This window comes from Mustelus asterias, unplaced genomic scaffold (assembly GCF_964213995.1).
Source record: "Mustelus asterias unplaced genomic scaffold, sMusAst1.hap1.1 HAP1_SCAFFOLD_195, whole genome shotgun sequence".
NCBI classification, from domain to species: domain Eukaryota; kingdom Metazoa; phylum Chordata; class Chondrichthyes; order Carcharhiniformes; family Triakidae; genus Mustelus; species Mustelus asterias.
The window spans coordinates 369,329-381,360 of NW_027590188.1; the positions used below are offsets into that span (position 1 = coordinate 369,329).

At 48.6% G+C, this 12,032-nt stretch overlaps 1 protein-coding gene across 8 annotated transcripts in view; it reads right to left on the reverse strand.

Annotated features, from left to right (window-relative positions):
* Nucleotides 1-5,891: 5,891 nt before the first annotated feature.
* Nucleotides 5,892-12,032, reverse strand: part of LOC144485491 (NACHT, LRR and PYD domains-containing protein 3-like) — a 235,575-nt gene continuing 229,434 nt past the window's right edge. For 7 of the 8 annotated variants that reach the window (XM_078203631.1, XM_078203635.1, XM_078203633.1 and 4 more), the window contains one exon: nucleotides 5,894-8,177. In XM_078203631.1, coding sequence (XP_078059757.1) covers nucleotides 8,090-8,177 — 88 coding nt within the window. In that variant the 3' untranslated portion in view covers nucleotides 5,894-8,089. Of the gene's footprint in view, nucleotides 8,178-12,032 lie in introns of all 8 variants that reach the window. The other variant, XM_078203637.1, reaches the window with a different exon arrangement.

Consider the following 12,032-nt stretch of genomic DNA (forward strand, 5'->3'; position numbering starts at 1 on the left):
TGTGTGTCTGTGAGTGTGTGTATGTGTGTCTGTGAATGTGTGTCTGTGAATGTGTGTCTGTGAGTGTGTGTCTGTGAGTGTGTGTCTGTGAGTGTGTGTCTGTGTCTCCGTGTGTTTGCGTCTGAGTGTGTGTGTGTCTGTGAATGTGTGTCTGAGTGTGTGTGAGTGTCTGTCTGTGTATTTATGTCTGTGTGTGAGTGGTGGAGCAGGCTCGATGGGTTAAATGGCCTACACATATTTGAGATTTAAATATATTGATACAGATGCATGCTGTCACCCCCCCTCCCTCCCCACCCAGCCACAGAAAGATATCTGCAGTTTTGTCATATTTTCTGAACCATTTAATGTGACAGAATACGAAACATCCTGGCCAATGACACAAACAATGATCCAGCATCGTCAGCAGCATCGCTGGAAACATCAAATTGCAAAGTTATTCATATTTTGTAAATTGACAAAACTGATGGAGAGGTTTGAGTTCAGGGAAATGTAAACCGACACAACTTAGATTGAAAAGGGATGGGACAATGTACTTTAATAAATGATGAAAAGTGGAAGCTCAAAATGTTCCGATATTTCACAGCTGGATTCACACAATACACAGAGCAATGTCTCTGATACTCTGGAATTGCTGCAAATGTGGTTAATCTCAGTACGGAGGCTGCTTTCATGGTTCAATGTTAATCTGATCACTCTCATCAAAACAGGGTCAACATTTCTGTACAATGTGAGGGATTCGTAAGTTAATATAGTTCAGTTTCAATGTTTAAAATAACCAGTCACTTTTCTGTGGCTGCTTTGGGAATGTCAGTGGAATGTAGTTCACAGTAAAGTGTGAACAATTGTATTGGGGAATAATTGGATTCAGTTTCCATTGAGAGCTTCCTGCATTCTGGAAATGTGTGTGATCTATTCAGAGATTGGAAATGACGGATGAATAAAGATACAGTTTGTTAGTTTCATGACATTGTCTCCCTTGAAGATTCACCAGTTCCATGTGCTGAGAGAAAGGAATGATTAAACAATGTCTATAATTCAAATCCTTCAGACAAGTGAAAAAGCGAGAGAAGGACTGAATCCACAAACACTGCCACAGACAGTATTCGAAGCTTCAACTTCATGTTTGAATGTGAAGGGCTGATTGAAATAAACAGGAGGCCACACTGGGATGCTGAGCAATTTGAATCCTGTTTTCCCTAAACTTCAAAATAAAAATCTGTGATGAAACATTCCTTGGACAGAGCAGAGGGAATTTTACTCTGTATTTAGCCCATTACAGTATTTGTGTTGGGAACATTTGATGAACAGTGCAGATTAAACATTATTCTTAACCGCTGGAATTTAAATTAGAGCCTGATTTAATCAAACATTGAAAATAATGAGGTAAAGGGAGAGGCTGATAAAGAACAAGTTTTTCTGCTGGCTGGGAACTCCAGGATTTGGGCACATTTGGATGTAGCCTCAGTTTAGGATTTTAGAAATGTGGGAATGAAATCATTGCCAGATGTGGTGTGGAGTTAGTTTGAAACAATCTTCTGCAAATGGCTATTGATGCTCAGTCACTTGTTATTATTTTTAATCTGGTGTTGATAGATTTCCCTTAGTCCAAGGGGTAAAGAGGTAGAGAGTTAGATCACAGATCAGCCATCATCTTATTGAATACTGGAACAGGCTTTCAGGAAGATTATTCCAGGTTCCAAGCAGCCTCTCGGTGAAGTGATTTTACTCACTTCACTTCTGATCCATTTCCCCATCATTAAGAATCTGTGCCCTCTCGTTCCTGACCATCTCTTGAGAGGGAAGAGTTTCTCACTCTTTAACCAGTCCATACCTCTGAGGATCTTGAATCTCTCTATCAAGTCTCCTCTCAGCCTTGTTTTCTCTGGGGTGCGGGGAGAAAACATTCATTTCCACATCCTTCCCATTATTAAACTCTGACCAAAGGGGAACAGATTTCAAAATGAAATGAAGGTGCAAATGCCTGGTGACTGTCCCAGTATCAACTTAATTAAACACATCAAAACATTTTTGGTGGGGGGAGTGGGTGGGGGCTTTACTCCAGAGGCTGGGCAGTAAAGAAACAAGGGAGGCTCCCCACTCCCCCATCCCTTCCCTGATCTGTGTCTCTCCCTCTGCGTTTAACCCCCACCTCCAGCTGTGTTTCTGACTCATTTTACAAACCACACCAACACTGAGAATCTCCCTCATTCGATATCAATACATTCAATCTCAGCAATGAAGCTTCTATCACCCCGCCCCCCTCTGTCTCTTTCACTCTCCCCCCAGATCGAGACCTATCCAATACACAATCTCTGCACCCCTCCCTCTCCTGCTCTGGATAATCTGTCCTGATCTCTGCTCTGTTTCTCTATCTCAGTGTGAATCTGGATGAAGTGCTCTCTCTGATAAGTTGCTATCTGACCGTTTAAAATAATGATGTACGCTGTGTATCATGTTTTAAAGCTCAGAATGAGAAGAGAACAGTGGGAGGGGGAGCAGGAAAATCCACAATCCCACCCTGAAGTGGCTGCTGCACATTTTATTGAACCATTGAATTCAGCCACTTCAACCCTGTTCGGGAATTAAGGAAATACGAAGGTGCCCCTGAGATTAGGCCTTGAATTGAGGCCCAGTCACACAGGCCTTGAATTGAGGCTCAGTCACACAGGCCTTGAATTGAGGCTCAGTCACACAGGCCTTGAATTGAAGCCTACTCACACAGGCCTTGAATTGAGGCCTAGTCACACAGGCCTTGAATTGAGGCCCAGTCACACAGGCCTTGAATTGAGGCCTACTCACACAGGCATTGAATTGAGGCCCAGTCACACAGGCCTTGAATTGAGGCCTAGTCACACAGGCCTTGAATTGAGGCCCAGTCACACAGGCCTTGAATTGAGGCTCAGTCACACAGGCCTTGAATTGAGGCCCAGTGAAACAGAACAATCCTTTCCATCCACAAATCCCAGCGCCCTGTCGAAAAACACAAGCAGGTCTCTGGGATTGAGAACAAGCCTTACCCCAGGCTCAGGAATGTGAATTTCAGCCCCCTCTCCCTCCCGAGTGCTTCACAGTGAGAGAGGGAGACTGAGAATGTTACAAAGAGAAACTCAGTAAAAGTAGATTGAAGCGCTGCCCTGGGCTCTCACACAGCACCGTGACATTACTGAGAGTAAAACACAGTCACTGTCCAATTGGCCAATTAAACCGGGTCCCAATCGCAGCCTTTTTCATTCCAAGCCCCTGTGAGAACTCGATCGAAACGCCCTCTCTGCAGCTCTGCCTTACCCTGTTCCTCTCCATATCCCACCCTCCTTTCCCTCAATCTTTTATGTTTAAAATGTGGACACTGATATAGTGTTAGGAATATGGGGCAGGGAGGAGGCACAGAGCATGAGTGCACAGCAAGATCCCACACAGTCTGAACATGGCCAGATACAATGTGATATTTAAGTGAGGATTGAGGTGAAGTCAGTGGGAATGAGGGACCACACCTCTCCCTCTCTCCGCCCCTCTTCCTTCCACCCCTCCCCAGTTAAAATAAGGGGACATCACTCCTGGTTTGGTGCTGTTTGTACATTTGACATGAACAGGGAACCTTCCACTTCTAGCACAGTCACTCCTCTCTGATTCCCTCTCTCTTTTACCTCCACCATCTCTGCCCCTATCCACCCCCCTCTTCTCTCTCCTGCACTTGATGATCTATCTCTGTTCTCTCTCTCTCTGCCTGTTTATCTCCCCCTATCTCTGTACGTACCCATCGCCCTCCTCTCTCTCTCTCTCGCCTGCTCTGGATAATCTCTCTCTCTCTCTGACGATGAACCTGGATTGAAATGCTCTCGGAAAGGTTTCTGTCTGACCATTTTAAATCATGTCACCCTGTGACCACTGTTTGTGTTGATCACTGATTCACATTGAGAAATGAGGCTGGGGGCAGTGCTGGGAGATGGAAGCAATCACAGTCAGTTGTCAGTACACTGAACTTGGGGAGCGGAACCACGGTCTCCCAGCAGGATAGGCTGCAGGGAAAATACACACAGCAAGATCCCACAAGCAAACTGCTCTGTTACCCTCCCGTTCCCCCCGCCCCTCCCTGTTACCCTCAATTTCCCATTTCTCTCACTGATAACTCACAATCAGAGGAGAACGATGGGAGACAGAGAGAGAGAGAGAGCAGGAAAACCCACAATCACATCCTGAATTAAATGCATTATTTTGTTTTTAACCATCGAGTTCTCCCACTTCAGCACTGACACTGTTCGGGGATGAAGCAAATACAAAAGGACATTCTGAGGGCCCTCTGAGATTAGGCCTTGAATTGAGGCCTAGTCACAGAGGCTGCATTAAACCTCGGGGACAGAGAACAGTTTTCTCCCCCCTCCCCCAGTGAATGAGGACGATCCTCTCCAGCCCCGAAACTGCCCCAGACACGACTGGAAGGAGTGAGAGGGAAAAGGGAGAGTGGGGATGAGGGTGGAGCCAGTGATCTCCAGACCCTGCCCCTTCCACCCCCCCCCCGCCCCCGCATTAAAACAACAAATCACGTTGGGGTTTTCCTCGACTTTATTACAAGATGCAACACAGAAGCAAATAGGTGGAGCAACGGGGAAGGATTGCAGGAAAGTGAGTGAAAAAACGCCCTCGCCCTCTCTCTCCCCCTCCCTCCTCCTCCACCTCATTCTCTCCCCCTACTCTTGCCCTCCCTCTCGCGACCCACATTCTAGAACCTTTGATCTCTCCCCCTTGCACACTCTGCCTCCCTCACACTTTCCCCTCTTTTCCACTCCCTCTCCCACTGATTCTCTTCCCCTCACCCTCTCTTCTCCTCACTCCCTTCCTCCTCACTTAATTTCTCCCTCCCCCTCACTCCCTCCCTCAATTCCTTCCCTTTCACTCTCTTCCCCCTCAGTCTCTGCCCTCACACTCTCCCATTTACTTTCCATCCCTTAGTCTCTCTCCCTTCACACTTCCCCACTCGCCCTCCCCCTCACTCTGTCTTCACTCTCTCCCTTCCCCTTCAGTGTCTTTCCCCCTCAGTCTTTTCCGTCACACTGTCCCGCCTCAGACCTTCCACTCTCTTCCCCCTCAGTCTTTTCCGTCACACTATCCCGCCTCAGACCTTCCACTCTCTTCCCCCTCAGTCTTTTCCGTCACACGATCCCGCCTCAGACCTTCCACTCTCTTCCCCCTCAGTCTTTTCCGTCACACTATCCCGCCTCAGACCTTCCACTCTTCCCCCTCAGTCTTTTCCGTCACACTATCCCGCCTCAGGCCTTCCACTCTCTTCCCCCTCAGTCTTTTCCGTCACACGATCCCGCCTCAGACCTTCCACTCTCTTCCCCCTCAGTCTTTTCCATCACACTATCCCGCCTCAGACCTTCCACTCTCTTCCCCCTCAGTCTTTTCCGTCACACTATCCCACCTCAGACACTCCCCTTCACTATCCGTCCCATCAACCTCTCTCCCGTTTATGCTCTCTCCCCTCAGTTGCTCTTCACTTACTCTCCCCCTTACTCTCTCCTCTGACTCTCTCCCCGTCAGTTCCTCTCCCCGTTCTCTCCCTCCTCTGACTCTCTCCCTCATTCTTCACCTTTCTCCCCCTCACTCCGTCCCTTCACTCCATCTACGCTCACTTTCTCCCCTTCACTCTACCTCTCATTCTCTTCTCTCTCCTCCTCACTTTCATCCCCCACTCTCTCCCCCTCACTCCCTCCCCTCTATCTCTCCACTTCACCCTTCTCCTCCCCCTGCGTCCCCCGCACTCCCCTCTCATTCTCTTATCCCTCATGCGCTATCTTCCCGTCACTGTCCCTCCCCCATTCTCCCTCACTTTTCATCTATTCACCCCCTCATTCGACCTCCCATCGCGCTCTCCCCTCACACCATCTGCCCTCAACCTCACTCGCTCTTCACTGACCCTCTCCCTCACTCTTTCTGCTCACTCACTCTCTCATTGAGTGTATTTAAGACAGAGATAGATATGTTCTTGATTGGTAAGGGGATCAAATGTTATGGGGGCACGGTGGGAGAATGGGTTTGGAAACTTATCAGCCGTGATTAAATGGTGGAGGAGACTCGATGAGCAGAATAGCTGAATTCTGCTCCTGTATCTTATGGTCTTTTCAGTTTCACGCTCAGTTAGCGTTTACACTATTTACACTATTATTATTACACAATTATTTACACCAGTCCCCCGCTCTTTATTAGCTTGTGTACGTATTAGTTTCAGCATTCCAATGATTCACAATTAACATTTAACTAATTAACCAATAAGCATTTAATTGTAAATAACTACAGTTATACATATTATAAAATCAGGAATATTCATTACAATTACAGAGCAGCAGCACTAACCCTTTCTCTTCCAAGACTCAATAACATAGATCATGTCACAAACTGAGCAGTATTCAGTTAAAACTAGCCCAGACCAGACAACACAAAGTTAATTTAAATTGAAATAATAGGTGATGCGAGGAGATTGTTCTGAAGAAATGATATTAATTTGAAAGTGATTAATTCATAGTCTTTGAAGAATTTCCCCGGTTCAATGTGATGCTTTTAATGGTGTAGAATATCTACCCACTTTTCAGCACCGGCATCTGCAACTGTAGATGGATGAAAAGCAACAATCTGACAAACACCAGGTAATATCTGTCATGGTAAAATAAACAGTTTGATAAATAATGGTAATCTCTGACATCATGCATCTATCCTGAGATCTCTGGGATAATCCAAAATAAATCATACATTCAGAAATTAAATAAAGCTGAGGTGAGTGTGCAGGAACAGAGTGAAATTGTGAATTCTAGCTTTCTATGCTCTCGCTCTGCATCTGCTCAGTGAGATATAAGGAACAAGGAAAGAGGAAACTGCATTTCCGAGGCTCCGATCCTGTGCAATGCTGCGCCAGTGTTCCTGTGTTGCTTTCGTTCGAGGGATGTCGGTTTCAGAGGAAATGTTATCACTTGTTGTCCAACTTAAATGTTATTTGGTTACAGGGCGCTGCGATTTCATTAACCGCTGCAATGCGTGGGTTTGTTGCTTGATAGTGGTTTGTGATGTGCGTTTCTGTGGGTTTATAGCTGCGTGTTGAGAGTATTTAAGAGAGATTCTGTGTTTCTCTCTGTGTCAGTACGTGGATAAGAGTGTACAATTGTCTGTGTTTGTGAGTGTGTGGGTGTCAGTTTGTGAGTATGTGTGTCTGTGTTTGTGAGCGTGTGGGTGTCAGTTTGGGCCTGTGTGTCTGGAAATAGGTGCAGGTGTGTTATCTTGGAAACAGGAATTACAGAGTGCAGCAGAGTTTACCCACTCCCATTCTGAATGGGATCAGTGTCTGATAACTGCACCAAATGTACACATTACAGTCTGAGATCATCCCCAACTACAATCTCCAGACAATATCTCCCACAGGGAATGAGGGAACAGAGTTCATGTACAGTGTCTGGTGATAAAAGGGTTAATTCACCAGCCGGGGTTCCTGCTGCAAACTCCAATCCCTCTCAATATTGTTCAATATTCACGCTGCAGGAACCGGTTCCCAGATACAGACATGGGACTTACTGAACTTGTCTGAGGCTCACAGAGAGCAGCGCCTGCAGTAGCTGTGAGCCGCCAGCAGATGGTGGCATTGTGTCACTTTAATCACCAGATAGTGAAAGAGGTTTTGAGGAGAGGCTGGTGGAGCCTTTAATTCATTCACAGAGACAGAGAGGAAACTCTGACAAGATTGACCAATCTGCCCCCTGCTGGGTACTGTCAGAATCACACACACACTGTTCTCTCTCTGGAGAATGATCTCTGCTGCTCCATTTTGAAAGGAGGTTGAAGACGCTGTTGCTGAGAACACTGACAACACATTGCTGCTTAAACAATGGTTTGCAGCAATCTTTCCTTCAATGTGGAGACTAAAACTACAACAGTTTTCCAGCTGGGAAACCAGGTAAGCAGGGAAATCAGTGCCAGGCTGGAGGGGCTGATGGAATAGGGAGGGAGAGGGGCAGGAATGAAGGGTTTGGAAGGAGCTGTCGAAGATCTTCACAATTCAGGATTTCACTGTAACCGGTGGAGCAGCAATGTTTATAGATTGAAATGTTCACACTGTCACTCTCAGTCCCCGTCTGGATCCCCGCAGCGACTCCAGCTGTCTTTCTCCATTTGGACTGAACTGATTCATCTCCAGCCTGAAACAGATTAAAGATGAAACAGGAAATAAACAGATTGAACAACAGAGTAAATAACAGGAGACTGGAGTTAATGGGACAAATCTTCTGGTCTCTGGATCGCCAGAGGCCAGACACACATCCGAAGATGAGCATCGGGACCCTGTGGATGTCCTGACGCACTGATCGACCTGGGAATTGTCCCAGAGGTATTAACTACTATTGGGGAACTCCCCTGCTGCAGTTAGAGTCAGATACTTGGGACAGATCCACAAAGTTTACCTGGATAGTTACTCAGGTAATGTTAGACAGCTCACCACCTGGGCTAATACCTGAATAGCACAACCGAGTCCCCCAATCACTTCCCACTGATCCCCATACTCCACCTCCCACAATCTGACTAGACCCACTCATAGAGTCACAGAGGTTTACAGCATGGAAACAGGCCATTTGGCCCAACTTGTCCATGCCACCCTTTTTTAAAAAACACCCGAAACTACAGTTCCACCCATATAGACTCAGTGGCTGAACCCTCGGATATATCCCCCCTCAGTACGGCCGTGATGCTTTCCCTAATCAAAAGTGCAACTCCCCCTCCTCTCTTACCTCCTGTTCTATCTTTCCAATAGCATCTGTACCCTGGAACATTAAGCTGCCAGTCCTGTCCCTCCCTTAGCCATGTTTCAGTAATTGCTATAATATCCCAGTCCCATGTACCCATCAATGCCCTGAGTTCATCTGCCTTGCCCGTCAGGCCTCTTGCATTGAAATAAATGCAGTTTAATCTGGACTTCCCTTGCTCTGTCTTGCTTCTGTCTGATCTGTCTGGTACTAGGATTACTGACACTGCCTTTACTAATTAATGTGCTCTCTTTAACTTCCGTGCTGTCCTCAAACTTCTCTTTTGTCTCCCTACTGCTTTGGATCCCACCCCCCTGCCAACCTCGTTTAAACACTCCCGAGCTGCTCGAGCAAATCTCCCCGCCAGGATGTTAGTCCCCCTCCAGTTCAAATGTAACCCATCCCTCTTTAACAGATCAGCCCTTCCCCAGAAAAGATTCCAATGATCCAAAAATCTAAATCCCTGCCCCCTGCACCAGCTCTCAAGCCAGTCATTCATCTGCCTAATCCTCCTATTCCTACTCTCACTAGCACGTGGTACCGATAGTAGTCCTGAAATTACTACCTTCGAGGTCCTACACGTTAGCCTTCTGCCTAACTCTCTGTATTCACATTTCAGGACCTCATCCCTTTTCCTACCTATGTCGTTGGTACCAATATGTACAACGACCTCTGGCTGCTCACCCTCCCCCTTCAGAATGTCCTGCAATCGCTCAGAGACGTCCTTGACCCTGGCACCAGGGAGGCAACACACCATCCTGGAGTCTCGATTGCAGCCACAGAAACGCCTGTCTGTGCCTCTAACTAGCGAGTCCCCTATTACTGCTGCTCGCTTGCTCTTTGCCCGACCCTGTCCCACAGCAGAACCAGCTGTGGTGTCACAGGCCTGGCTGCTGCTGGTATCTCCCCCTGACAGGCTATCACTCCCGTAAATCATCTCTCCCTCCCCTCCAGCCCGACTACCTCCCACTAGCCCTTGAACAAATCTGACTAAACCTCCCAACTTGGCCTCATCCGTCCCACCCTCTCCTGACCTGACATAGAAACATGGAAGATAGGAGCAGGAGGCGGCCATTTGGCCCTTCGAACCTGCTCCACCATCCATCACAATCATGGCTGATCGTCCAACTCAAAAGCCTAATCCTGCTTTCTCCCCATAACCTTTGATCCTGTTCACCCCAAGTGCTATATGCAGCCGCCTCTTGAATACATTCTTGACTATATCTCTGACTTAAACTGATTACTCAAGAACCAACCCCAACCCACTACTCTCCAAAGCTATTAACCAATCCCAACCCCCGACCACGCAACCAAATCTAACTAGACACCCAGCAACATTATCAACTCCCAGCCACCATCCAAACTGCTGATTAACCCTCCAACCCAACACAACACAACTCGACCACCCTCCCGACACCCAGAACTAATCCTTGAACCTCTCCTCAGCTCCCTGACTAACCATTCATCCAGCGACACACCAACCCATTCACTCCCACAATCAACTAACACTTATGGAGCTCCCCGGGGTCACTGTGCTGTAAATAAGGTGTGCTCGCTCTACCGCGACTCCACTCTGCTCTGATGGAGATCGCCTGGGTCGCTGCTGTAAATAGGGTGCGTGCTCTCTCTTCCCCGACTCTACTCCGCTATGATGGAGCTCCCCGGGGTCACTGTGCTGTAAATAGGGTGTGTGCTCTCTCTCTTCCAGGACTGTGCACTGATGGAGTTCCTTGGAGTCACTGTGCTGTAAATAGGGTGTGTGCTGTCTCTTCCTCGACTCTACTCTGCTGGAGTTCCCCGGGGTCACTATGCTGTAAATAGGGTGTGTGCTGTCTCTTCCCCGACTCTGCTCTGGTGGAGTTCCCCGGGGTCACTGTGCTGTAAATAGGGTGCGTGCTCTCTCTTCCCCGACTCTACTCTGGTGGAGTTCCCCGGGGTCACTGTGCTGTAAATAGGGTGTGTGCTCTCTCTTCCCCGACTCTACTCTGATGGAGCTCCCCGGGGTCACTGTGCTGTAAATAGGGTGTGTGCTCTCTCTTCCCCGACTCTGCTCTGGTGGAGCTCCCCGGGGTCACTGTGCTGTAAATAGGGTGTGTGCTCTCTCTTCCCCAACTCTGCTCTGCTGGAGCTCCCCGGGGTCACTGTGCTGTAAATAGGGTGTGTGCTCTCTCTTCCCCGACTCTGCTCTGGTGGAGCTCCCCGGGGTCACTGTGCTGTAAATAGGGTGTGTGCTCTCTCTTCCCCGACTCTACTCTGGTGGAGTTCCCCGGGGTCACTGTGCTGTAAATAGGGTGTGTGCTCTCTCTTCCCCGACTCTACTCTGGTGGAGTTCCCCGGGGTCACTGTGCTGTAAATAGGGTGTGTGCTCTCTCTTCCCCGACTCTACTCTGGTGGAGCTCCCCGGGGTCACTGTGCTGTAAATAGGGTGTGTGCTCTCTCTTCCCCGACTCTGCTCTGGTGGAGCTCCCCGGGGTCACTGTGCTGTAAATAGGGTGTGTGCTCTCTCTTCCCCAACTCTGCTCTGCTGGAGCTCCCCGGGGTCACTGTGCTGTAAATAGGGTGTGTGCTCTCTCTTCCCCGACTCTGCTCTGGTGGAGCTCCCCGGGGTCACTGTGCTGTAAATAGGGTGTGTGCTCTCTCTTCCCCGACTCTACTCTGGTGGAGTTCCCCGGGGTCACTGTGCTGTAAATAGGGTGTGTGCTCTCTCTTCCCCAACTCTGCTCTGCTGGAGCTCCCCGGGGTCACTGTGCTGTAAATAGGGTGTGTGCTCTCTCTTCCCCGACTCTGCTCTGGTGGAGCTCCCCGGGGTCACTGTGCTGTAAATAGGGTGTGTGCTCTCTCTTCCCCGACTCTACTCTGGTGGAGTTCCCCGGGGTCACTGTGCTGTAAATAGGGTGTGTGCTCTCTCTTCCCCGACTCTACTCTGGTGGAGTTCCCCGGGGTCACTGTGCTGTAAATAGGGTGTGTGCTCTCTCTTCCCCGACTCTACTCTGGTGGAGCTCCCCGGGGTCACTGTGCTGTAAATAGGGTGTGTGCTCTCTCTTCCCCGACTCTACTCTGGTGGAGTTCCCCGGGGTCACTGTGCTGTAAATAGGGTGTGTGCTCTCTCTTCCCCGACTCTACTCTGATGGAGTTCCCCGGGATCACTGTGCTGTAAATAGGGTGTGTGCTCTCTCTTCCCCGACTCTACTCTGCTGGAGCTCCCCGGGATCACTGTGCTGTAAATAGGGTGTGTGCTCTCTCTTCCCCAACTCT